At 47.0% G+C, this 27,943-nt stretch overlaps 1 protein-coding gene across 2 annotated transcripts in view; it reads right to left on the minus strand.

Annotated features, from left to right (window-relative positions):
• Window positions 1–27,703, minus strand: part of LOC144755373 (copine-5) — a 1,407,230-nt gene extending 1,379,527 nt beyond the window's left edge. For both annotated transcript variants that reach the window (XM_078644209.1, XM_078644208.1), the window contains exon 1: window positions 27,402–27,703. In XM_078644209.1, the coding sequence (XP_078500335.1) occupies window positions 27,402–27,517 (116 nt within the window). In that variant the 5' untranslated portion in view covers window positions 27,518–27,703. The remainder of the gene's footprint in view (window positions 1–27,401) is intronic.
• Between the last annotated feature and the right edge of the window lie 240 nt (window positions 27,704–27,943).

Raw genomic sequence — 27,943 nt, forward strand, 5'->3', positions numbered from 1 at the left:
TATATATAGAAAATGGTGCGCCTTATGTGATAATGTTTATTCCAAAATGGACACAGTTGGTAATAGATAAAACACCATTGGTATGATCAATGCATCTTTTGCACTGTTATCTATGGATATGTTATCTATGGATATGAAAATAACGAAGGTTGTTCACTATTAACAGTCCTCAAAACCAATAGTCATTTAAATGACTTTACAAAAATGAAAGGAAAATCTAAATCCATAGTAGAATGGTATCCTAAAATGGAAATAGATATTATGTAGAGACAATCCAATGATGTTTTACACAGGTCACAATATTTACCTAAAAATCTGTATGTAGAAGTTCTAAGGAATTATTTGGATGAAATCCTATGGCCAGAACGATGAGCGGCCAAAACGGTCAGTTTAATCAGTAACCTACATTAGAGAAAAACGAGGTTCTAAAAATTGTTTATTCTAATTCCTTCTAATATATATCTCCTTACTTAATTCCATTAGGTATACCTTTTGAGCCTGTAGGAAATTGATAATAGGTGGATTTCAGCGTTTTCTTTAGAAGGCAGATCGAATAATGCCTTTAAAAGAAAAAAAAACAAGAAACCTATATTTATAAAGAACATTCTAATTATCCAACATCCATATCGAAGATGTTAAACTGTGTTATATATACCTGAATATGTCGAATTAAATTCTGCAATATTGTATGAACAATGGGGGCTGATGAAGTTAGAAACCTTATTCGGGGTTGGCCATATTCCGTTTCTTCACCCATTAAATCACTAAATTATTTTTTCTCCCTTTTTCCCATCCAGACTTTCCTCCATCTATCCTTCCCTCCTGTCTTTTTCCCTCCATCCAACTTTTAATCCATCCTTTTTTCTTCCCTTCAATATCTCCTTACATCAAATCAATCATCGTCCATAATGCCTCCCTTTTCTCAATTTCTCATCCATCTATCACCACATTCCCTCCATCCTTTTCTATATTTTTCCCTCTATCCATCCTTCTCTACGCCCACCCAATCAAGCTTCTCCACATCTATCCACCCATAATTCTCTCCATCTATCATCAATACATCTCTTGTTCCTTCCCTTTCTCCATCCCCCCTTTTCTCCATTCTCCTCTCACTCCACTCAGGTGTTTTGAACTCTTTTGTTTGTTTTTCCAAAAAACAGCTCCATTACGCCATTGTATCTGGAAAGGTGATTAAAGTCAAAGGAACAGTACAAGGCAATATAAAAGCTTTACATTATAGGTAACTCCCCGGTGACATCCAGGCCTACTCAAGCTGCTAACTTAGGAGATTCACGACTTCCCTCTGTGCAATTCTGCATTGTGAGTTTTTGCGTATTTCCTGAGTCATGCATGTTTTCTGAGACTCTCGTATGAATGCAAGTTTGCTCAGATGCTGATGCTGAGACACCTAGATGGTAGAATGATTTGTCTAATTACTCAGAATAGTGTATGATGCATGGGTGTCCTTTGTAAGACGCCTATATGATTGTTTGACATATTTTATGTGGCAGGCCCACATACGAGTGTGTGTCTTCGATTCTGAGACCCTTTTAAGTTGCTTGACTGTGTGTGTGTATTCTCAGGGCCCTGTTTGACTGCATGCGTTTGTGCACAATCAGTGCATGTGAATGTATGGATTTTGAGACCCCTCTTTGATGGCACGTGTTAGCGAGATTCGCCACAGACTCCTGTGATAGCATTCTCAGGGTTAACGCACCGTGGGGCATATTACCTAGCAATAGCGATAATTATCGCTAAGCAGGGTTAGTGGGAATAATTTTATCGCCGCGCTACGACGATTTTTATCGCTGAGATACTTTGCTATCATCAAGGTTTATCTCAAAAATGATAAAAATCATTCGAAATGCATGAATATCGCTGGAAATACATCGATGTTCACACATTATCGTGACAATGCTCTTAGCCATGTTATCCACCTCCCATTCGATAACATGGCTAAGAACTGCTCTGGGCAGGTGTTAGCTTTTGGAGATATTCGCGCTTAGCGCGAATATTTCCAAAACTACGCCTTTGTAGGTAATAGGAGATAGCGATGTTAGCGACTGTTTTCAGTCGCTAACATCTTGGCACGCCCACTTTGCATGTCATTAGCGATAATTATCGCTGACATGCAAAGTGGGCCCCTAAATGCCGCTATCGCCTACAAGCTGTCGCTAACTGGTGTTAGCGACAGCTTGGTAATAGGGCGATAAAATTATCGCCGCATTAGCGGGAAAAAGTCCCGCTAAAGCGGCGATAATGGCCCTTGGTAATATGCCCCCGTGTCCCTGCGAGAGCGGGTGACATTTCCATGGCACTGTCTGACTGCTAGTGCCCTGTGATTATTAACTACCCGTTTGTAATAGACCTGGTCAGCGGTATTATGCGACAAGGAAGGACCACTGAGTGTGGCAGCGTTGGTTAAAACGACACAAGGAAAAGAAAATTCTATAACATTACACGGAATGTTCTACGTCACAAGTTTGGCTTTTCAACACACATTGATACAACATGATCACAAATCTATATTTTTTCAAGGCAGAAAACTATAAGCATTTGTCAAATCCTATTTTATCCGCCAACAAATAATAATGTTGTGTGCCATGGAAAAGCAGTTGTGTGCTATGGAAAAGCAGGAACAGTGTTTTATTAACACTGTCTTTTCTTCCTCCTAGGGTGAAATATATTGTGCAAAACGACGGAATACTGCCTTGAACCGAAAACAATTCACAGCCCCCACTTCCTAATATCAAGCCTGCCTCTTTTAGGTATGTAAGTATATAGGTTAGTTCCATAGCATGCACCTATTTAAAAGGCAACGACTGGTAGAAGAGGTAGTTGCTGGCTTGAGAACTGTTAATGCACTGGTGCTCTTTTACAACTGGCCTTCTGTTGTGAGTGATGTGTAAACTCAAAACTGGAATCACTGGAAGCCATCTGTGTCCATTAAGAGACACCCCTGCAGAAGAGCATTGTTCAAATGTGTTATTTAAATGCCTCAATGAGGCACTGTAAGCTTCAAGGCACGAGGTCCTAAAACGATAGAACACGTGTGGGTTTCTTTTGACTTCTGGTGCCCCGTGGAAATAATGTCTTCTTTGAAAGCAGTGTCTGTGGAAGCAAGATAATTTGTACAAATATATTTCAAATATGTTCACGACAAAGTGGAATCATTGAATCATTATTTTCTCTCTGATTTATGTTTAAATAAGTAATGGATTTTCGTGCAGCAGATAAAAACCTTTCCCCAGTCAATTAACTGGGCAAATGAATATCATCGGAATACAACTTTTACCAATTAGTACCTGTTTAATACAGCAAGCAGCCGCTGCAAACTAACTTGTGCCTAAAATCTGTCGTCCCAAGTGCTGTGTTTCGTAGTAATTTTGATCAATTTGAGCTGGAACTAGTAAATTATGCAGCAGGTGGTAGTTTATGTGGCACGCGATAATGGGATATGTGCCACAGCTGCATAATTGAATAATTCCAGTTGTCCCTGATGTACATATCTGTAGGATTCCTCAGATATCATGGGTAAATGCATGCATTTGTTTGATTCCACAGATCACTGTATGGTCGGATGTTTGTATATTTCTTCAGACTCGTGTGTTTCTGTGATTCCTTAAACCTCTGTATGATTGCATGGGGTGGTTCCAAAGATGGCTGCATGACTGCGTCTGTGAGGTTCTTGCCCATCATATCCTCACTTACTCATTACTTGTCACCCTAACCCTCCGTATCAAGGTCTTAGCGCCTGCCTCCACACCCTCCCCTTCCACACAACCCCCCTGGAGCTCTAACTAAGGGCAGGCCACCACAGAACACCCCTGGAGCTCTAACAAAGGGCAGGCCACCACAGAACACCCCTGGAGCTCTAACAAAGGGCAGGCCACCACAGAACACCCTTGGAGCTCTAACAAAGGGCAGGCCACCACAGAACACCCCTGGAGCTCTAACAAAGGGCAGGCCACCACAGAACACCCTTGGAGCTCTAACAAAGGGCAGGCCACCACAGAACACCCTTGGAGCTCTAACAAAGGGCAGGCCACCACAGAACACCCTTGGAGCTCTAACAAAGGGCAGGCCACCACAGAACACCCTTGGAGCTCTAACAAAGGGCAGGCCACCACAGAACACCCATGGAGCTCTAACTAAGGGCAGGCCACCACAGAACACCCCTGGAGCTCTAACAAATGGCAGGCCACCACAGAACACCCCTGGAGCTCTAACAAAGGGCAGGCCACCACAGAACACCCCTGGAGCTCTAACAAAGGGCAGGCCATTCTGCACCTTGGAAATACCCAGTTTCCGTGAGCTGTTGATAGGAAGTCGTCATCTCAGCCAAGCCCAATAAATATGGAACATTTTGCACAGCATCATCAAGATGAAGTTTCTGAATTGGCCAAATTTTCTGGCAAGGGTTTTACATTCGTCCACATATATAAATTTCAACATTTATGTTGAGGTGGCATTGGCTTAACCAGTGGGGTGAATTCAATCTGAGGCCTGAAATAGATTGCCAAATGCCTAACCTCTGAGCGAAGATTATTAGGCGACTCCATAGTAATAAGGGTACAGTGCTCCAGCTTTTTCTTTTACAAATAATTGTTTTCAGGCGTTTTACTTCAAGTGGGTAAATTAAAGTGACCCGGCACTACATCTCCCATAATGCATATGGTTGTTAAACAGAAACCCAGGCATTGGGCACTGAGTCCTTTGTCATATGCAGTCACCTGGCAACCTTACTCTGATCTCTACCAAACCATAGTGCACAGTCAGTTCAGCCGAAGCACAATAGTCAGGACTCAGAGAGACACAAAGAGAGAGAGAGAGAGAATCACATTTACATTTTGTAATTAGTCGGCACGGATTAGCCCTATGGAGAGAGCAGCCATTTTCTCGCTCCTGTAACACTGTGCATGAAAAAAAACAGAAAATCCATATTTACACGCAAATATCTTGCAATGGACAACTGTTGCCTCCTTTTCCAGGAGTCTCTTTCAATGCACATTTCAGGTGAATTGTGTGCTATATTAGGTATCAGAAAGAAGTAAGATTAGGAAAGAGCAGGTCCTTGTATTCCAGGGAGGTTTTCAATCAACCTCTGCACTAGAAAATTGCCAAACAATGGTGATCCTTTTGAATTCAGGGACATTTGGATACTCAAGCCTGCCGGAGGGAAACACACACTGCTTAAGTCCTACTACCCCTGTAGGGTTGCACCAAGGGTCGTTTGGTTTCCCTAGTCCTTCATTGGTAGCTTTGATAAAAGCTAACTTACTGTTTATATTTTACAAATGCAGTGTGCATAGGTTATCACAAGCAGTAAAAGGTCAATTTTCGGGCAAAAGGTTTGATTCTGTGATTTATTTTTCTAATTTTTACTTAAAGTAACATAGCTATTAAAGTGGTGTGAAATGGTGAAAACTAGAATTCTCGATTACTTAAGTTTCTCAAGTTATGATTCCAAATTAGATTTAAAACCGAATTAGATAATTAAGAGGGGGGCTATCAGTTGCTTATTCAAATAGGGGTTCTCTGCGTTGCTGGGGTGGGGACAGGAAACACATAGGGTTCACGCACACTTCAATCATACATTTCACACTCACCGTTGATACATCCCAGCAGTCACATTGTTCTCAATTGTTCAGTCAAACCCCAGTTAGAAACACACCATATATAGACACAACATACCCTAGCACTATTTACACAAGGCACATTTACATTAATAACACTCCATCCACACTCTACATTACAGAGAAATGTAATAGAATGATGTACACACAACAATCACACTCACTGGTCACACACATACACGCACCACTAACAGCACACTGTGAGAACTTTTTGGGGGTACTAGCGCAAACAGGGTTTAAAGGGCTCAGACTGTAACAATTAGAGCATTTTACCACTGGTGTCCTGGGGCTTTAGCACACTATTGAGCACAACACTGAGCACCCAGTAGACCCCTTTAGCACCTGACCATCAGAATAGCAAAGTCAAGCTGTGCACGGCTGACTCAGGAAGGTGGTGTGGGGTAGAAACTAAAAACTCGATGAGACATCCAACATCAATCAATAAATCAGGGTCCAGACAGTATATTTACTTAAAAAAAGAAAAAGGCTGTACTTCTGACACACAACACAATACTGTACTGATGGACTTGGCCCTCTCTGCAAGGTCATCCCCAATTTTTTTGCATTCACCCTCCTGTTTTCTGAATCCGTTTTTGTTGGCTTTTAGGAGTCTGTGCACTTTACCACTGCTAACCAGTGCTAAAGTGCGTGTGCTCTCTCCTTTAAACTTGGTGAACTGGCACATTTATTTTACCTGGAAGTCCTGAGACTACCCAGGGCATGATGTAAATTAAATGCTGTTACTGGGCTTGCAAAAAGAACAATTGATGGACGGAATGCTGAACAATGTCAAACATTCACCCCAATACAGATATCTGGGCCTATATCCATAATTTGTTTACTCAAAAATGCCATTCCAGTTTGAACCCAGCCATTTGCCAATCTGTCTTGATCTTTCTCCCCATGGGAACAGTCCGGCCCGAACTGCCAGGTCAAGGTCCTCGCTTGACCAGAAACAAGCATCCTGGGACGGGTTTCGAGGTATCACCTCTCATCAGCAGGCTAGCTTGAATCCAGTGGCATGGTGAGCACAGGACCCACGGCTGGGCATACCCGTCCCACTTAGGACGAAAAATGCAAAGAGAACAATTGATCGACTGAATGCTGAAAAATGACAAACATTCACCCCCCAGTACAGAGATCTGGGCCTAAATCCATCGTTTTTTGCTCAACATGCCATTCCAGTTTGGGCTCAGCCATATACATGTCAGTCTTCACTCTACTCTCCATGGGAATAGTCCAGCCCAATCTGCCAGGCCAGGTCCTCCCTGGACCAGAAACAAACACTGGGCCTACAGCACTGTTTGCGCCACCCACTTAAGAGGTCTTTGAAACATGTTTCAGGCCTGACATTGTAGCCAGTGTGTGCAGTTTTAAACTGCCATTTTGAACTGGCAAAGCAAATCTTTTGCTAGGGCTACACCGTCCTTTATAATACATATGTCACCCCTAGGGTCAGTCCTAAACAGCCCGTAGGGCAGGGTGTATTGTATTTAAATCACTGGACATGTACTTTAATGTTTTACATGTTTTGGTTGTGAAGAACTCCTACATTCGTTTTTCACTACTCCAAAGCCTGTCTCTCCCATAGAATAACATTGGTTTACTTTATTACATTTAACAACTTTTGATTAGTAGCAGATAGGAAAGTAATGTCTTGTGTCTGAGATATTGTAATTAAAAAACATCTTTAAGGGTAAAGTCGGATAAAAAGTCCCAATTCTGAAAATGTCACTTTTGGAAAGTTGCCATCTTCTTATACTAACCATGTGGTGCCTGCAGCCTGTTCCTGGGTCATATGACTTGATATAGTTGGCAGGTAGTCCTATTCCTCCCAGACAGCATCACAGTAGCTGGTCTAGGTGTTGGCAGGATGAGCTTGATGGGGGGGTGGAGCTGTCACCTACCTCACTAGCACTTCAAAACTACTGCCCAGCTCATACAGAAAGGACTTCACTCTAGCTTATGGTGCACCCAGATTGGAACCAGGGCAGGGAGGCAGGCAATTCCAGGCACAACAGTAGGGGGAAACTCCAGAAGCTACTCTCACTTCAAACTGGGCAACAGATATAAAAATGGGACCCTCAGACACATCTTCAGATCACTGGAGGACCTGTTTAAGGCTAAAAAAAAGACTGCTGGGCTGCTCTTCTGCTCTACCACAAGAAGGACTGCTCAGCTCCTCTGCCTGCAAGAAGGACTGCTCATCAGCCCTGCTGCCTGAGGAAGAAGGACTAGACCTACACCTTGATCCCAGGACCACCAGAGCGGTCCAACACTCATGACCTCTGCACCTAGACTGTGCCTACTGTGAGTCCTACCCCCCCCCACCCCCACAGAAGTGGTGCCTCCATAGTCCTGGACCCTTGGAATTGGGGCTAAAGGTGTTCTGCCAGCCCAGCTGCGGTTCCCATCAAAACCACCGCAGCATGACGCAACATGATGCAAGATCTCACATTTCAACCCTCGCAGGTCCCCATCGGAAACCAACACAGTATGACACAATTGGGTGCAGGACCCTCCATCACTCCTCAAAACCACAACTGCACAACACCCTGCAATTCTCAGCAGGTCTAACCATGTCCCTGTATCTGGCCCATGCTCCATAGTGGTTGGCCTGAACTTGTGACTTTGTCCCGGTCCAGCACGACCAGATCACCACAGTTGGCACATTGTGCTTTTAGCTAAATCTTTAAAATTACATATCTGCAGTTCTACTGATTGGAGTTTTGTTATTTTGGTGTCAAATAATTATTTCAAATGGATTTTTTAATTGATGTGAGATTTGTATTGTCTTGGGTCTTCACTTTATCACTGTTTGGGTGCTGAATAAATACTTTACACATTGCCTCTGGGTAAGCCAGACTGCATTTGTGCCAGGCTACCAGAGGGTTACGCACAGATTAATTTGATGACTTTTTTGTGGCTCACCCTGACAAGGACTGTGGCTGCTACTTGGGTAGGGTTTTACCCTCCTCAACCAACAACTTAATTTTTCGCATGTACATAACCAAAAGTGGGCACTTCAATCAGTCCACAGTTATGAGGGTACCAATCTCTATGGACTGAGATACAGACTGGGCAGTTCTTATAGGACAGGTATTGAATGGTTGAACAATACAAGTCAGGAGAATTCCTCTCCTGTGAGAATAAGTGGATAATGGTCGACTGTGGCTCCCTTTTATCTCGTAAACCCTTCTCAACACTTCGCATCTAGGGCTGTCCCAAAAAGGATGAATTTGCCCTGTGTGCATCACCTCTTGTCCTTGTTCTGTTGACAGGATTAATCTGCATATGTCAATAGGAGGCAGGAGCATCACTACTTGGGTTCGTGTTCATCCTTACATGACCCCACAAGTGGAATTGCACTGATTCTGTTTGGGGCTCAGCAAAAAAAAAATCGCTCAATGTCTGGTGTACATGCCTGATTGGTGACAATTAAGTAGTCTGAAATACAGCATTTTTGTTGTATCCATTGAGACACCATTCAGTTTTAATACATGGAGTCCCTCATGGACCCAAGTGTGTGGAGGGAAGCTGTTTAACCCATTCAGTGGCCCTCTCTCGTATGCATATGGCCCCAAAGCAGCAATAGATTAATTAACCTGAAGTATGGCACATTTTAAGGAAGTTTTTTAAAAGGCACGGCAACACAGAGGTTGCTGCATGCCTGATGGGGACAGCGGTGAGTGGGATGCAAGTCTTCTCCAACAGACGACAAACCCCTTCAGATAACTATTCTCATAAATCCTTCGCACACATTTTCTATTAACCCTGGGGACCACCTCCTCCCCGGGGCAATCAAACACTTTTGGGGGTTGTGCAGACCCCCCCCAAGCCCCGGGTACCACCTCCTCCCCAGGGATAGATATCACAAAATGGGGGGCCCCAGACATCCCCCAGGCCTCCAAGACCACTAGCCTCCCAGGGCCAAATATTTTTTTAAGAATGGGAGAGGGGCTGCATAGTCCTTCTCCAAGTCCACTGTTGCCCGTGGGGACCACCACCTTCCCGGGGCAGCCCATACACAATAAATGAGGGGGGCTGTGCGGCCCCCCTCCTGGAGCCATACATGGCCCATAGGCCGGCTCCAGCTGTGTCCCGGGGTGCTTACCCCAGGGACTTAGCTGTTAGCTCCAGCCAAGCAAAAGCAAACACTCCTATTCCAGTGGACAGGAGCTGTCAAAGTGCTACCGCCAGCTGCCCTGCCCGTATGTCTGCGGGCAGGGAAAGAGATGAAACGATTGCTCGTGCACAGAGGGAGCTGCCCTTCCAGCAGCTCCCTCCATGCAGCAGCAATGCCGGCTCCCGTAGCAGGCAGGGAGGTGGCTGGGACCGCGGTAGGTTTGAGGCTCTCTCCGTGGTCCCAGCGGAAAAAAGAAGAAAGAGGCAAAATAAAGTTCAGAAACAAGCAGAAAGAGGCAGAATAAAAGTCTGCAAAGAGCAGAAAGAGGAAAAATAAAGGTGAGAAATGAACAGAAAGAGGCAAACCAGAGGGCAGAAAGACAGGCAGGAAAGCCAAATCAGAGGCTGAAAAATAAGCAGGAAAGGCAAAACAGAGCAGAAGATGGAAAAACAGAGAGCGCTCAGACACTCACACACCCACTCACAGACCCATTCAGACACTCTCACACGACTCAAAGACCCACTCAGAGACTCTCGCACCTACTCACAGACTTACTGAGACACTCATGCACTCACTCACAAACTCACTGTGAAAGGTTAGTGGTTACATTTAGGAAATCAAGTTAAAAAAAACCTTAGAAATTCACTTAAAAAACAAAGGTTACCTAGATGTTATAGGTAGGAAACAACATTAAAAAAACTTAGAAATGTACTGAAAAAACCAAAGGTTACAAGAACATTACAGTTAGGAAATAGATTTTAAAAAAACCTTAGAAATTAATTTAAAAAAAAACAAAGGTTACAAGGATGTTATAGTTAGGCTCAGATTTAACTCATACAAAACCGGCGGAATTCAGCAGTGATAGTTAGAGTAGCTAATTATAACTTATGACCCTGCAATGCACTGCTTATGACCTCACATAATACATCATTCATGACATGGTCAGTGACATCACTCCTGAAATCACTGATGACATAGTTAACAGAAGCACTCACACCCCTATGCAACCGCTCATACACCCACTCACATGGCCACACAACCACTCACACACCCATTCACAGACTCATACAAGTACTCACACAACCACTCACTCATCCATAGAGATACCCATACAACCAGTCGCTTACCCATATAGCCACTCATTCACCCATACAGCCATTCACTCCACTATACAGCCACTCACACAACCACTCATTAACCTATACAGCCACTCACATACCCACTCACTCACCCATACAGCCTCTTAACACAGCCAGCTACTCACTCACCCATACAGCCACTGACACGTCCACTCACTCACCAATACAGTCACTCACACAGCCACTCACTCACCCACTCAACTACTCTTACATCTACTTATACATCCCTACTACCACTCACACATCTATACAGGCATTCAGACACCCACTCATTTACAGATACACAGTCACACAGCCGCTCACATCATATATGTTAGAAATAGTATCACTCATTAGTAGTACAGAGAGTGTACTATTTTAACTTTAGTAGTACCTTGTTATGTATGTGCAACATTCAATCTTTTAAAGAACATTCACACTCACTGGATAATGTTATCCATGATGTCATCAGTGATGTCACTGACTATGTCTTGAGTGATGTAAAATGCGAGGTTGTAAGGAGTGCGTAAGTTATAGTTAGCTTAGCTAACTATAACTATTGAATTTCACTGGTTTTGTACGAGTGAAAATTGAGCCTAACAATAATTACCCTGTAACCTTTGCGTTTTGCAGCGAATATATATGTATCCCAACTAAATGGTACTCATTTGATCTAAACCAGTGAGATGACAGCCGAGCCAGCTGACTGAGGTGAGCACAAACAAATCTAAACCGTGCAAGGTGAGTGAATACGGTCTGAATGACTGGTGCCTTGGAAGTCAGAATGCCAGTCCTCAATCAGGGATGGTGACTCATGCAAACTAAGGGGCTCATTAGGATGGCGGACGGACTTGCGTCCGTCCGCCACCCTAGAGTAGGAGGGACCGTCTGCATGGGCTGCGGCGGTCCCTCCGTGCAAATTAGGATGTGACCGCCACCCTGGCGGTCACATCCTGGATATTTAACATTGCGGCGGGTGCAGCTTCAAGCTGCACCCGCCGCAATGTTAAAAAAGCATACATTGCATATGTATGCAGCAAGCAGCAGGCACCGCGCGGTGCCTGTCGCTTGCTGCATACATATGCAGGGGGGTACCATAGGTACCCCCCATGTGCACCCCCCACCCCCCCTTCACCCAGGGGGCCCGCAACGGGCCCCCGCAGTGAAGCACCGTATGCTTTTACACGGCGGAATATCCACCGTGTAAAAGCATTTCTTTCTGTGCATCCTAATATGGTGGACGGTGTCTGAGAGACACCGTCACCATATTACAGCTTTTCCGCCGCGGTTGTAAGCCAACCGCGGCGGAAAAGCTGCGGACGGAAACCAGGACCCACCAGCCATCCTAATGTGGCGGTGGGTCTTTGGTCGGTCCGCTGCGGTTTTTCCGCATCCTCCGGGCCGGCGGTGGATTCCGCCGGCCCAGAGGATGCGGAAAAACCGCAATCCTAATGAGCCCCTAAGTATGTACTTTCTGGTCTACTACCTTGCACGCTAGGTGGTAGGCAGATCCACTTGAACCCATGTCCTGAAGAATGCATCTGACTTACTGAAGGTATTTACATAGGCAGAAACACCTTGACATAAGATGTAATGGACTCCTACAAAACCTTTTGGTTTCAATATTGTGATTGGGAATCATAAGTCAAAATAATTGTATCTAGCCTTACACAATCTTATTTGGTCCTATGGGGAAACCTGGGACTTTAGGACAGGTTGGCTTATGGCATGAAAAAGGGCACCTTTAGCAGGTGGCAACATAGCTCAATTTCACCATTAATAATATCAATGAGGTCTTATAACAACTGTAGCTTACATAAACACCTCATTCTAAATCATAAAAGTTTAAAATATGGACACAGGGAGGGAGCCACAGGAGTGAATCCTGAGATGAATCATGACACATAACGTGAGTGAGGGTTCAACATCCTGTAGATAACCCTTAAATTAAAGTTGTCAAAACTCTGTTTCAAAGTTAAGGTTACATAAATATCCCTAATTGTTCAAGCTTTGGACACTCCAATATCATTCCCCTCCGACCCGACACCACCGCCATCAACCTCAACAAATGGATCAACAACTGCGCCGACACCCTTGCCCCCCTCAAGATCTCCACAACCCATCGCACCAACAAGAAAGCCGCATGGTTCACCGAAGACCTCCGGACCTCCAAACACACCTGTTGGATACTGGAGAAGATATGGCTTCGCGACCGAACTCCAGACAACCACACAGCCCACAAAAACGCCACCCGAAGACACCACCAACTCATCAGGACCACCAAGAGACCCGCCTTCAAGGACCGCCTGGACAACAATGCACACAACTCCAAAGAGCTCTTCTGCATTGTGAGGGAACTCTCCAACCCCAGCTCCAACACCAACGACATCCACCTTCACAAGATCTGTGCGATTCACTGGCCACCATCTTTCACCGTAAGATCGCCGACATCCACGACAGCTTCAACTCCGACACCCCCACATCCACTGCCGACACCACCCCCACGACCTCCACCCACACCAGTCGCCTGACAACCTGGTCCAACGTCAGCGAGGAAGACACCATCAAGACCATGAACTCCATCCAGTCCGGATCCCCATCAGACCCATGTCCCCATCACATCTTCAACAAAGCCGGCACAGTCATTGCACCCCATCTCCGGAAAATCATCAACACCTCCTTCGAGACAGCTACCTTCCCGGAGAGCTGGAAACACGCCGAGATCAACGCCCTACTGAAGAAACCCAAGGCAGACCCCAAGGACCTCAAGAACTTTTGGCCCATCTCCCTGCTCCCCTTCCCGGCGAAAGTCACAGAGAAGATCGTCAACAGACAGCTGACCCGCTACCTCGAAGGCAACAACATCCTAGACCCATCCCAGTTCGGCTTCCGCAACAACCACAGCACCGAGACCGCCCTCATCGCTGCAACCGACGACATCAGGATCCTGATGGACAAAGGGGAAACACTCGCCCTCATCCTTCTGGACTTATCAGCAGCCTTCTACACGGACTGCCACCGCATCCACACAGCACGCCTCCACAACGCCGGAATCCAAGAGAAGGCCAAGGCATGGACCACATCCTTCCTCTCCGGCAGAACCCAGAGCGTCCGCCTCCCACCCTTCCGTTCAAAGACCACCGAGATCATCTGCGGCGTCCCACAGGGATCCTCCCTCAGCCCGACGTTGTTCAATATCTACATGGCACCGCTCGCCCAGGTCGCACGACGACACAACCTCAACATCATCTCTTATGCCGACGACACCCAGCTGATCATATCCCTCACCGAAGACCCCCTCATCACCAAAGACAACCTCCACAGAGGAATGAAGGCCGTCGCCGAATGGATGAAGGACAGCAGGTTGAAGCTGAATTCAGACAAGACGGAGGTCCTCATCCTCGGCTCCACCCCCTCAGCCTGGGACGACTCCTGGTGGCCCACTTCTCTAGGAACACCGCCAGAACCCACTGAACACGCACGCAACCTGGGGATCATCCTCGACTACACCCTCTCCATGACCAAGCAAGTCAACGCCGCCTCCGCGTCTTGCTTCAACACCCTCCGAATGCTCCGCAGGATCTTCAAATGGATCCTCTCCGACACGAGAAAGACTATCACCCATGCCCTTGTCACCAGCAGACTGCACTACGGGAACGCCCTCTACGCAGTAACAACAACCAAGCTCCTGAGACAGCTCCAACGCATCCAGAACGCCGTGGCCCGACTGATCCTCGACGCCCCACGACGCTGTCACATCACACCCCACCTGAGAGACCTGCACTGGCTCCCCGTCGACAAGAGGATCACTTTCAAGCTCCTCATCCACTCACACAAGGCCCTCCACGACACCAGACCTACATACCTCAACGACCGACTCAGCTTCTACACCCCCACCCGCAGCCTCTGCTCGACCAGCCACGCCCCAGCCACAACCCCCTGCATCCGGAAATCCACCACCGGCGGCAGATCCTTCTCCTACCTCGCCGCCAAGACCTGGAACTCTCTCCCACCCACCTATGACAGACCCAGGACGTATCGACCTTCAGAAGACTTCTCAAGACCTGGCTCTTCGATCAGTAGCAGCCCCCCCGCGCCCCTCCAGCGCATTGAGACCCTCACGGGTATGTAGCGCGATTTTCAAATGTATTATTGTATTGTATTGTATTGGTACGTGCGTATGACAAAGGGGAGGACATGATGTGGCCTCTTTAAACTACTGCCTCTCACTCCCTTGTGCTGTCATTTTATTCCCTGTAGAAAGATGAAGAGCTGAATTGTCTCTATCGGAGTATTAATCTGTGACCTGAATGTCTCACAAAAAGTTCAGTACCAAGAGCCACATGTATAAGCATTTTTGTGGTTGTAAATGCTCCGATTCAGAGTTTGCGACTCCAAAAATGCTTTTGGCTTTGTACTAAGCCCAAATGGGGTTAGAAGGGTATAGTTGGATATTTGGAAGAGGTGTATTTAGAGCGTCCCTTATAAATAAGGGTTCGTTATCAATGCTTTTAGACCAAAATCCAGCCACAAAGCAATGAAATGTTGCAAACTCCCAAAATGGGGTTGTAATCCATTCGCAAATGCCCAAGGGACCTCTGTCTACTCTCATACAAATGTTTAAAAAATGGTACACTTTTTTTTACTATGCAAACCTGTTTCCTATAAGGAAAATGGGCTGCAATTAAAAATATATATATCTTTAAAAAGCAATTAAAGGCATGGTAATCCGTTGATCCCAGCAGGCTACTATCACTGTTCATGGTCACCAATAGAAGTGAGTCACAATTTGTGATGTAGCTCATGAATATCAATGAAGTAGGTTGGATTGCAATCCACTGCAATTTGGAATTTGGTGATTTGACCAATTTGTATACTAATTTGAAAAATTCCACATAGGTCAGAAAAATACTGGTCCAAACTTGTAACCAATATTTTTGCGACCAGTGTTTCGTACATCTGGCCTTAAGTCCTTAACTCATCAAGCTATAATACCAAGCTAATATTACCAGATGGTAATAAGAAAACGAAGTTGCCACACATATCTGTGTCAGGAAGGTGCGTCAAGTGTGGTGGCGGCGTCTTTCTTATCATTCACAAGGATGCCCTTTCGAAAGACGTACCACATCCTCCGATTAGCAATTCCCTGGGTTCTCCTTAATTTAAAACAGTTAATGTCACTAGCCGCCGGACTATGACCTTTACTTTCAAAAAGCCGGTGTTAGTCAATAACTGGATTCATTACATGACATGTTAGCTTTTTATCTTGCTTTCGTGCCGAATGCATAATTAGATGCCGACATGTTATGTATGGTTAGATCATATTTTGGCTCCAATTTTGTATTCTTTTTTAATTCATAAAAACACGTACATGTATCTACATCTATATTTATATAATGGTCACTTAAAAAAAACACACACATTTACACTATAGTTATGGTTACAACTAAACCCAAAAGTCCCCTGAAAGTCCCGGTTATGGGGTGAGCACCATCATAGCTCGCACACCTGCCATGCAACCCGTATCACGCAGAGCACATGTAGTGGTCATACGCTCACTCTTGATGACAGACGACACAAGCTTCAGTAATGATTACACCGTGACATGACATTTCTTTACCATTAACATTGTGACTGACAACTATGAATACCGTATGTGTTCCATAGATACTGTAGGAGTTCTTTCTTTGGGTTTGTGTGATAAATTAATGATGAGGTGACTAGTCTTCGTATTTAAAACTGTGAAGTCATAAGCATTGCGTTAGAGGTGGGAGGCATAGTCTGCTTGGCAGTGGTACAAGCCTGGCTTAAAACAGGTCCCGCATTCAAACCCTAGTGCCCTACACCTGCACGTGGACAAAACCTACTGCACAGGGCCAAAGGGCAGGCCCTGAGCCCAGCTCCTGCTCCCTTCCACTGCAGTCACCCTGCCTGTGCCCAGCCCCTTCTCACTTCCATTGCAGTCAGCCTGCCTGTGCCCAGCCCCTGCTCCCTTCCACTGCAGTCACCCTGCCTGTGCCCAGCCCCTTCTCACTTCCATTGCAGTCAATCTGTCTGTGCCCAGCCCCTGCTCACTTCCACTGCAGTCAGCCTACTTGTGCCCAGCCCCTGCTCACTTCCATTGCAGTCAGCCTGCCTGTGCCCAGCCCCTGCTCCCTTCCACTGCAGTCACCCTGCCTGTGCCCAGCCCCTTCTCACTTCCATTGCAGTCAATCTGTCTGTGCCAAGCCCCTGCTCCCTTCCACTGCAGTCACCCTGCCTGTGCCCAGCCCCTTCTCACTTCCATTGTAGTCAATCTGTCTGTGCCAAGCCCCTGATCCCTTACACTGCAGTCAGCCTACCTGTGCCCAGCCCCTGCTCACTTCCATTGCAGTCAGCATGCCTGTGCCCAGCCCCTGCTCCCTACCACTGCAGTCAGCCTGTCTGTGTCCAACCACTGCTCACTTCCTTTGTAACAAGCCTGCTTGTGTCCAGCCCCTGCTCCCTACCATTGCATTCAGTCTGCCTGTGTCCAACCCCTGCTCACTTCCATTGTAGTCGGCCTGCCTGTGCCCAACCCCTGCTCACTTCCATTGTAGTCAGCCTGCCGTGTCCAGCCCCTGCTCTGAAAGGCCATCAGCTGCATGAAAAGAGGGCTAGCCATTGGCCATAGGCTGGACTGTTCCCATGAGGCACAGGGTCCGGACTGATTTGCATATAGCTGTGTCTGAATTGGAGTGGCGAAGTGAGCTAAAGAACGATGATGGATTCAACCCAGATCTGTGACTGGGGGTGAGTATCTGAAACCTTTCAGCACTCCTTCCATCATCTCCTTATGTGTGCTTTGTTCGCCCTAAGTTGGCAGGGTATGCCCAGACATGGGTCCCTTGCTCACGTTGCCACTGGATTCAAGCTAGCCTGGCTGATGAGGGCTGTCCGCCCGAAACCGGTCCCAGGATGCTTGTTTCAGGTCAAGGGAAGACATGGCTTGGCAGTTCGGGCTGGACTGTTCCCATGAGGCACAGGGTAAAGACTAATTTGCATACAGCTGTGTCTGAACTGGGGTGGCTAAGTGAGCAAAAGAACGACGATGGATTCAACCCAGATCTGGCTCCGTCCTTCATCTCCTTTTGACAGCGTGCCTGTGCCTTACCCCTGCTCACTTCCATTGTACTCAGCCTACCTGTGCCCAGCCCCTGCTCTGAAAGGCCATCAGCTGAATGAAAAGAGGGTTAGCCACAGACCAGGGTCTGCGCACAACCCAGCGCACAACCCAGCGCACAGCCACGCGCACTAACATCACATTGATTTTCGGTCACGCGCAGCCACCCAAGAGTTGCACCAGTTCATTCCAGTCACTGAAATATCATTATGCGTCAGATTCACTAGAAAAAAAGTGATTTAATGTCAAATGTGTCCTTTGTAAGTGCAGTATTCTACTGCAGCATGTTTTAGTCATACATGTAGGATAATGTGCTCCAAAATGCACCACTAAACATATGCAGTTCTATTAACACTCTCCTGCTGAATGGGTGCGGCTCATTTGCTTCACTTGCTCTTTGTCTAACGCTTGAAGGATCCACTATTTCTGTGACTTTAATGACGTAGCATTGATGGCAGCACCCCCCTCCTCTAAAAATTGTCCCAGAATCACTAACCTCAAACCAAAATTGGAGCATGTCCTGCTGAACTGTCCTCTTGGTGACCAGAGGATGACTATGAAAGCTGCATTATCACCTGTCCTACTTATTCCAACATTCCATGCAGGACAGACCACAGAGAAATACTTAGGTAGAAAAACAGATCCTCTCAGATAGGACCTCTCAGACGGGAAAGAAGGAGTCCTGGAAGAGGACAGACAATGAAAGACCGGGAAGAGAATTTGCTGGCACTGCCGTATTGCCCGATAGGCCAGTCCGACCCTGGAGAAGATGTATGTAGGTTCAGGAAAGTGGGAGGCCTGAACTTTGCAGAACAGGCAAAGCTGCATGCCACAGTTTACCCCTCCCAATTCAAGTCCCCTTAGGAGTGATTCATATCTTCTTAACCCCTTCACTGCGGCGGCTATTCCGCCGCAGTGCTAAGGGGGCGGGGCGGCCGCGAGGCAGGCGCATGCTGGTGACGGAACCGCTCCGTCACCAGCCGCGGTTGCGCTGTGCTCATGACGGAGCAGTTCCGTCACTGCCCCGCCCGCTCAATGGAACGCTCAGCGCAGGCGCAGAATCCGCGCCGCGCAGGCGTGCCGAGCGGGCCGTGACGGAACCGCTCCGTCATCAGCACAGCGCAACCGCAGCTGATGACGGAGTGGTTCCGTCACCAGCAGGGGAGGGGTTAAAGAGATCAGCATATAGTGAAAATGGATCTAAAAGGAAGAGACACCAAAGAAAATTATAGGGATTTAACCTCCCCCTCTGCTGTCCAGAGTTAATTAAAATAAAAAATGGAGAAACACATCAGAGATACTGAAGGACAAAGAACATAGAAAACTCCCTGAACATGGAAGTGGTAGCATACTTACTTTTCCATGTGGCCTTGGATAGGGTACGTTTAGCAGCCATATGTGCAAGGTAACTAACCCCATGGATGTCAATTCACTAAAATGCCAGGGGTATCATATGTGAGATCGCACACCCCCTGACCAAGATGAAATCACATGTTTGGCCCCTTGTCCCACACTTAGACCATCAAAGGTCACAACTTCGCCCCTCAGGTGACTGTGTGAGGGACAAGACATGAGAACTACAGAAAGTAATCAAGGATGGTAGAACCCTCATTAAATTCCTTCCCTGACGCTGCCTTGAAGAACTCTGTGATAGGTGGCACTTCCAACATCCATGACCAGGCCATCTGCAAGGTCTTATTTGCGTCATGGAGAGAGCGTTTCTGTGAAGCACTATATTCGTTCAACAAATTAAAAAAAAATGAAGTGAATACACGCCTTCTGCATGAAATGGCCAGGCGTCAAAAGGTATCGTAATGCAATCAGATTCAGGTTCAAATCTGGGGGTACGGTGGGCTTTTAACCCTAATATGAATTCTCGGATCGGATCTGCAATGAATGGAACTATTTAAGAAACGACATCAATTGAACGGGGTTTGACAGATCCTCCCATTGCACTTTATAGAAGTTGTATTTAGAACTTCACTCAACTCTGAGCACAGCTCTGCCAGTGCCCTCTCCTCGGGCCTCGGTCCCGGAATATCAGATGAGAGCTGCACATGTGGCTGCACGCCTGGTCGGTAGGAGCAGAGGTAAGGGGACTCGACTTTAATGTACATTTAGCTGTAATGTAAAGCTCGGTCTTGTTATGGATTGCCACTTTGTAGCACTGGTAGCAGTACAGGCAGCAGTTTTAGGTAACCAATCATGCCCTGTTCTGGGTGATACATAGACTGACATTGCAGCCTATAGCTCATAATGCCTGGAAGTTCAGATCCGGTCTTCGGAGGAGTCCACCCGCGTTCAAGGGGTCCCTTCCCCTTCCTGGCAGGGGCAGCAGTCACATTTACTTCCTAATATCCATCCATGAGCTCCTGCTGCACAAACGTGTCAAAGTTCTGGTTAATTAATGCCCTCTCATGTTAGACACTGCATGAGCTGTCGCCTGGCTGTTTATCAAGTATTTGAATGTTTTGTATGGGGCGTGTCGTCTCTGGTCAATGTCTAGGTTACTTGGTTGTTCCTAAGGCAAGGTGCAAAAGTAGAGGCGACTAGAGGCTTGCTGTCCACAAGGCCAGGCTGACCATGTATTCCATCGGGCATTCCCCCTGGGGGCTGGCGCCACTGGAGGCATTTGAAGGACCAACCCTGTCCCTTCTCCAGCTCCCAAAGATGTTTGCATGAGGACCAGACGTGACTTCAGAGGGGTGATCAGAGAGAGAGAAAGCAAAAGATGTGCATTTTCTTGCTGTAACAAACACATGCAATGATGAGTGAGGAAGAGAGCAAGCCTGCAGTGGCGGTTCGTCCATTGGGGGCGTTGGGGCGTTGCCCCACTAGCCATGGACGACCGTCACTGCATACATACGATACGATTACTGAATCATGATAATGCAATTTGCCTTAGGTCGCCGTCGGTCGGAGTCACTAACTATAGTGACGTCATCGCGGAAGGGTGTGGGGGGCGGGCCTGCCCTGCGGCAGTGAGTGGCAGCCGGCAGGCTGGGATAGCAGGCAGCAGCGTGGCAGGGAGGGCAGGGGGCAGCAGAAGTGTGCGCATTTAGGACAAGTCATTTTTATGACTTGCCCACGCATGCGCACACACTCAGTAGCCCCTTCCCTCCTCCTCCTCTCCTTGCACCCACACAGGCAGAGACCCGGGGGAGCCGGGTCTCATTATGGGCAGTATTAGCCCTGCTCCATGTACTCCGTGATTGGCCGGCGCTAGTTCCCTTACGTTGCGTAGGGGAGGGAAGCTGCCTGCTGGCTGCTTCCTGCAGCAGGAACAAGCGTCGCGGACCCACCAGAACAGGCCAGAGCGGAGGTGGTATCCTAGCCCTCAAGTACGTTTACTTTTATAATTTGTAATGCTGGTAAATTTATTCTCCACCCGCGGTTCGCGATCCCCCCCCTTCCTCCCCTTCCCCCCCCCCCCTCCCTCGAGCATTTCGGCCGCCGCTGTGTAGGTTTTGTAGTTGGCACTGCGTGGGGGACATCTAGGACCTAGGCTAGGTGCAATGTTTCCTTGTGCACGGCTTCACGTGAACGTTGATTTGTTTTGTGGCCCCCTCTTATCTCAACAAACCTGGATCACGGTCTGTTCAATAGTCGAACTCTTGAAGAACATTCAGAAAATGTATATAATGTACGCCATTTGGAGTTGAGAGATACGGCAGGTAGCACATTTTACTCTCGTAACGCAACTCTATATATAGCGCCAAGAAGTAATAATGTTTTCCGAGTGCACTCTGCAAAGCCGTTAGTATTTAATCAAATAAATAATCAGCTGTATAGATGAAGATGGTGCCCCGGGAGCATTAATCGCGTAGCAGGCGCTAAAACAGAACGTGCAGCTGAGTTATGTACCATACGTGACCTTTGCTCTATAAAAACTTCTAGGTGTTTGGCACGGTTGATGCCGGCCGTGTGGCATGAACAACGTGGGCTTTCCTTGTTACACCGATGCAGACTCAGACAGTTGGGTAAGGGTTGATGCTGGGTGCCGATGTCAGGCTGTATATATGGTGACAAAACGCTGCTTAAGTTAAGTGGCCTCATGCTGTACGTGCGTCAGTAGGCCTTCAGCAAGGCACCCTCCATTAGCAGTTAGCGGTCCTTGAAGATCTCACACCTCGCCTAGAAGCGGATTCTCAGAACCAACCCAAGCAGATCTTTGCTAACAGTAATAAAAACCCACTATCAGAACACCCGGGCATAAGGTACACGGCAGGAAGTCATTCCTCGAAATTACATTGATCTGATGAGATAGATCATCGTTCGACGAGGGTTAAAAAGTAAGCACGAAGAAGTAGTAGAATTCACTGAGTCGGCGGCGGCGTGGGCCCTTAATTAAGTTTAAAATAATCTTCCTAGTAGGGTAGGCCCAGGGCCTTGGGGCAAATAATTGCGGCGAATAATCCGTGCGAGTGCAGTGCGCAGCTATGCCGATCAGGCGCCGCCAGAATGGACCTCAACACCTCCTGCTGTTGGCTGCCAGTGCCAGGCCTGTAAGTTACCTACACACTGGGCAATGAATCCCTGACAGTTGCACGAGGACAGAATGGTGAGTAGACAGTGTGCATAAGTCATGAGAGAGCCTCTCACGAGAGTGCATTCCAAGACATCTAACGTGGTCTGTTTAATAAAAGTAATGAATAACTGTTTATGTGGATGACTCTGATGACGGGGCAGAGTCGGCACGGGTTTTAGGACAGCAGCGGTTTGAAAAAGCAGTACAAATCTGTTGCCTACTTGTGTGACTAAAAAATGCAAAATCTCCCGAACCGACAACTAGGGGTGGGAATCGCTGACACTCATTGGTGGGATTTTCAGAACTAACAATTTTCAAATTGCATCACCTGTGCAAGCTGTGCAAAATACAAACTAGAAGGTGAAAAATACTGCAAAAGTGATTCTGTTTCACGAAAAAAACAACTACTTTTTAAAGACATTTGGTGAGGGTGGCAAACTTTGCAGGTTTGCGACCTTGCAAAGTTTTTTTTGATTTATGGCAAATGTTGTAAGTGGTATTAGATTGGTGCACCACAGGCCTCAGCCTGGGAGCAGAGCGCTCGTTGAACCCAGTCATTGCTGTGGGGAAACATGATAAATACGTGCCATAATTTTAAGCACCGACCGCATTAGAACAGCTATTTCTTTTTCAGCAACCCAAGCCCAGAGCAATACCCCTCTCATTGTGGGCCCCGCTTGTCAACATTCGGTAGTCTCCATGCCCGGAAGGAGGAAATGTCTGTGGTCTGCCCGATACCCTACCGAGGGCTGGGACCATTGACGCAAATGGAGTTTCTCCTGCGTTTACATGAGTGCATGATCATTTTTTCATTTAGTATTTTTATAAAGCGCCGAGTGTCACCATTCGGCGGCACAGCAGGACGCTTAACTACGGGAGTCACTCACTTTAGACGAGAGAGCGATTGACAAGGCAAGTTGTTGCTGGAGGAAGTTTACTGTAGGTAATTTAACTAGTAGTTCTATATTTATTTGACATGCATGGTGCTGCTATTATTTTATATTTAGATGCAATGTTGGATTAGCTTTCAGCAGGGCCAATTAACAAGAGACATTTACTTTGTTATCATGTCACCGCTCTTCATTTTACCAAAAATGTGGGGCTGGTGACTTCAATGTTTTTATTGGTTCTAAACATATTTGTTGCGTCTCTCGAAAGAGTGAGGCGAGACTCACTTTTGCTGCACGAGACCCAGCGGTATAAAGTGTGCATGCGCGAACATTCCTGCATGGATGCATTAGGCAGACTTTCTTTTTAGCTGGACGAGTGGATTGTTTGCGTGGCATTACTTGCGCTCTGCTTCTTCTCCAGGCCTTTTAGCTTCCCTTGGGCAGTGAGTTCTTGCTGTACAATAACAAAGCTAAGACTATATAAATTGCCACTACACAACTGCCCAGCACACAAACAGCTCACACTCTCTACATACCACCAGATACAATTCTACACGCATAACCTACAATATAACCCCCCCATATAGGTCTATAATCTGCTATAAACTACCAACAGAAAGTCAAATGATGTCTGCTCACTGCCCCCATGAAATCCAAGGTGTTTACATGCAGTTACATGAAATAAGGCATTTGTTTATTGAATGGTTGTTTGTGCATTGCTGATTGGATATAATGGATTGCTGCTTCCAAAGTGACAGAAAAGTCGTATAACTTTTGGTGCAGGATTGAATGCATTGTAACAATGAGTGAACACATTTGCACTCGGAACTGGGCAATTTGTCAACAGTGCTAATGGATCATTATTGTTAATGTCAAATTAAGAGAAGGTCGTCCCAAATAAACTTTTTTGTTTTAGCTGTGTGTAAGGATGAGCGCTCCACAGGACTGTGCTGTTGTTGCTGTGTTGGGTGGTCAGTTGTCTATTTCTGGCCTTTGCAGGTACTTTCCCCACGGCATCTCTTGCTGAGTCTCTCTAGCAGTGATGCAGTACTGTGCTGCAAACTGGGTGACATCATGTTCAAGCTGCCCGTTTAAGTAGGTTTGTTCAAGGACACGTACTGTTTGTTGAGCTTGCAGTACTTTGCCTGCTGTCTGGCTCTGGTGCCTTGTCATCAGACCTCAGAGTGGTTGACACCTTCCTGCTTTCTCAAATTTGCTTGAAAATTTGAAAATGCACCATTTGCCCACTATTTTTCCACCGTGAAACACCCCCGAGCCCTCCGTAGGTGGTTCAGGCTCGCTCGCTACTCTCACTCGCCGCAATGAAGTACAACAATTGTTTTACGCCCCACCAATTTCAAATGTCACCAGCCGCCGTAGCAGGAGGAAAGAGAAACAGAGAGAGGAGAAAGTGAATGCAAGAGGCAGGGAATGGATGGAAGGAAAGAGACAGAGAGAGGGGGGGAAAGGAGTGAGGCTGATCTGAACAGTGTTGCCAGGGATACTTTTGGTTCCCCGTCTTCCCCCGTCTGCCGAAGCTCCAAGTCTGTGGAATAAACCACCACTTAAAATTAGATCGTCACCCTCTGTGATTCAGTTCAAGAAATAATTCCCAACTTTCATCTTATAACACATGTATGTTCCCAATAATGAGCAGTTGGTCATTAATATCCTTTCTAATCAGGTACCTTGCATTTAGAGGCAATCTGAGCAGCGTCATCCTACTCAAATCAAGGAAATCAGACCATTGAGGTACATCAAGTTTGCTCCCAGAGCCGACCCTGCTACTACTCACGAATATTTGCACAGTACTTCTGAGGGTGCACATGGCACGCCTAACATTGCTAATGTATGATCTGTATGCTTCCATGACTGTACTGTGTAGCGCTGATTGAAGTCCTGATGTACAGTACAATACTATATATTGAGTAGTGCAGACTCAGTATAGCATCGCTGACCCTCCGCGGTACTTTCAAAACGCAGTTCATATTGGGGCACCTCACTCCTCAAGGGCTGTCAGCTGAGGGACACAAGCATCAGTGGCAGCCAGAAATGTTATCAGCAAAGGGGGAGAGGGGCCCACACACTCACACCCATGCTTTCACACATGAGCACACACACACCAATTTGCATCACTCACTCACAAATACACATACATTCATGCATACAACATACACCCAAAACATAAACTTCACCTTTGCTGCAGAGAGGGAAGCCTAGTAGGTCCCATGGGGTTGGGACTGATGCCTTCCCTCATTGGCTCACAGGGAAGGCAGCAGTTCCTCACTCACCACAGAGTGGGATGGGGTCAGTGAGACGGCTGCCCCCACACCACTTTGACGAGGTGTCATTGAATTGAACTCAGCCCCGGGGACTTCTGGGCTTAAAACTGAAATGCCCAGGTCTGCGGCAATTAGTGATGCTCCCCTTCATCACGAGGGGGGGCCTGGAGGCACTTTTGCCAGGCTGCGGAGGTCACGCTCACAGGGCTGCGAAATCCTCAGTCTAGCAAAGTTCAGCTCAGGCAGCCATGAGCCTGTGCGTTTAGCTCCTGTAAAGCTTTTGGTTGCTTAACCTGAAGTAGAAGAGTGTCTGTCAGGCTGACCTGTGCTCAGCCTGACAGACACTCTTCTTGCAGCCCCTCAACCCACATGGACAAGTAGCAGACAAGGATGCAGAGTTACGGTTGGGCTTTACTACAGATATGAACGTAAATTAAATTCGAAACACCTTGTCTTTTGAACTGCATTATTGTAAAGATATCCTGCAAGCCCACCATATGACACATATGCTCAATATCGCGATTACAGATTCAAGCCAGGTCTGATGCTTCCAAATGTCATTGTGTGTATGCAATAGCATAGGAGCTCACTTGGGGGGCTGAGGTTCTCAATTTTAGGCCCACAAATTAGTAATAATTTGTGTGAGGAAGTCCATGTCTCAAAATATAATAAAAGTACAGGCATTAAGTAGAAACTCATTTATTTTAAGACAGTTGCTCACTGGTCTACTGGTTGCATGTGTTTGCATACCTTGCGGTTTTACCCGGGAAATGGGTTAGGCTTGGGTTGGTTAGGCTGTTGTATACTGAAACAGAATCGACAATAAATACCCATTCCCTTTCCTATCAGCAGCACCATTCCAGTGACAGAATGAAACATTAAATTCCAATAAATGATCTTTGGAAGACTCCTGTCCACCCGAAAGGTTACAGTGTGGGCAACCAGCCCATTCCACTGCACATTCATTTATTTTCGATTAGTCTACGGGGACCTGGCCAGGAGGCATGCTCAGAGGCCAAGGTTCTCATATCTCCTACCTGCTACTTGTCTGGCAAATGCACTTTGTGATGAAATATCAATATCTCTGCTCCCTGGGGCTTACTGGAAGGTCATGGTTTGCAATGAGATACAAGTCAAACGGGCGGCAGCGCGTGGATCCCTGTGCACTTTGAAGGAATCGGCCAATTTCCGATCGAGGTTGAAATTGAAACTGGAAAACTTGCCAGCAAATTAAAAGGTGGGGGAGGTTGCAAAATAAATCAAAGCAGATGAGTGAGGAATGAAGGCAAACATGCCAGCGTACTGCTGAGAGCGCTCTTGCGAAGTCAAGGAGCCCTACTGAGATCCAGCTTGGCATCTGGTTGCCAAATAATACACAGCAATCTACTGTTACTACAGAGGCGGATAGGCTAAAATAACATTTAAAGAAGTAATAATATTCAGTCTTGAAACTGATTATGAACTGCAACAATGTGCTTGTGATCACTGGCATAAAGCGCACTTCTTGAACCGCTCATGCGTCTGCAGGCACATGCAATACACACTTTCAACTTGCAGAGTTGGGCATGCAACTGCAGAGTCCCCAGCTCACCGACGGGCAAGATTTAACCTCAAAGCCCTTTTGCACCGCAACCCTTGTTCGTCGTTTCATGCATCTGCGCCTCCACTGGGTCTTCTTACCTGCATGAGACCGTGATCTCCACTTTCGTCGCCGGGATGTTGCCCGAAATGGGGTCAAAATCACTAACGGAGGCCATGTCGTCCAGTTTGTCCATCTCGTCGTCCTCCATGGGCATCCACACCCAGTCTCTTTCGGCCAAGCAAGTAATGTTTCCGGCCCTCTCCCTGTCCCTCTCTTCCGAAGAAGAGAGGGGACGCGATCTCCGTGAGGAAGCCAAGAGGAAGGCTAAGGTGGTCTTTGCGGAGAAATGAGCCCAAGAGGCTCTCAACTTCTCTGCGCGGCCGGCTCCGCGGATGCGCCCGACAACAGGTCAGGTCAGCGGTGGGCGCAGCTCGCCCAGGTGGCTCTCAGGAGTGATGGAGTGGCCGCAGCTGGCAGCAGGGGTGGCTGGCTGGCTTGGGTAGGTGGGAGACCATGGGCACGCCAGGAGCAGCCCCAGTCCAATGATGCTCTCGCCCCTCGCTCTGCGCGCGCTCTGTCTCTTTCTAATAATAGTCTCCGCACTTCAATGCCGAGGCTCCGCCTCCCCTCTCTGCCTCGG

The sequence above is a fragment of the Lissotriton helveticus genome, chromosome 5_1 (genome assembly GCF_964261635.1).
Source record: "Lissotriton helveticus chromosome 5_1, aLisHel1.1, whole genome shotgun sequence".
In the NCBI taxonomy this organism is placed as follows: Eukaryota; Metazoa; Chordata; class Amphibia; order Caudata; family Salamandridae; genus Lissotriton; species Lissotriton helveticus.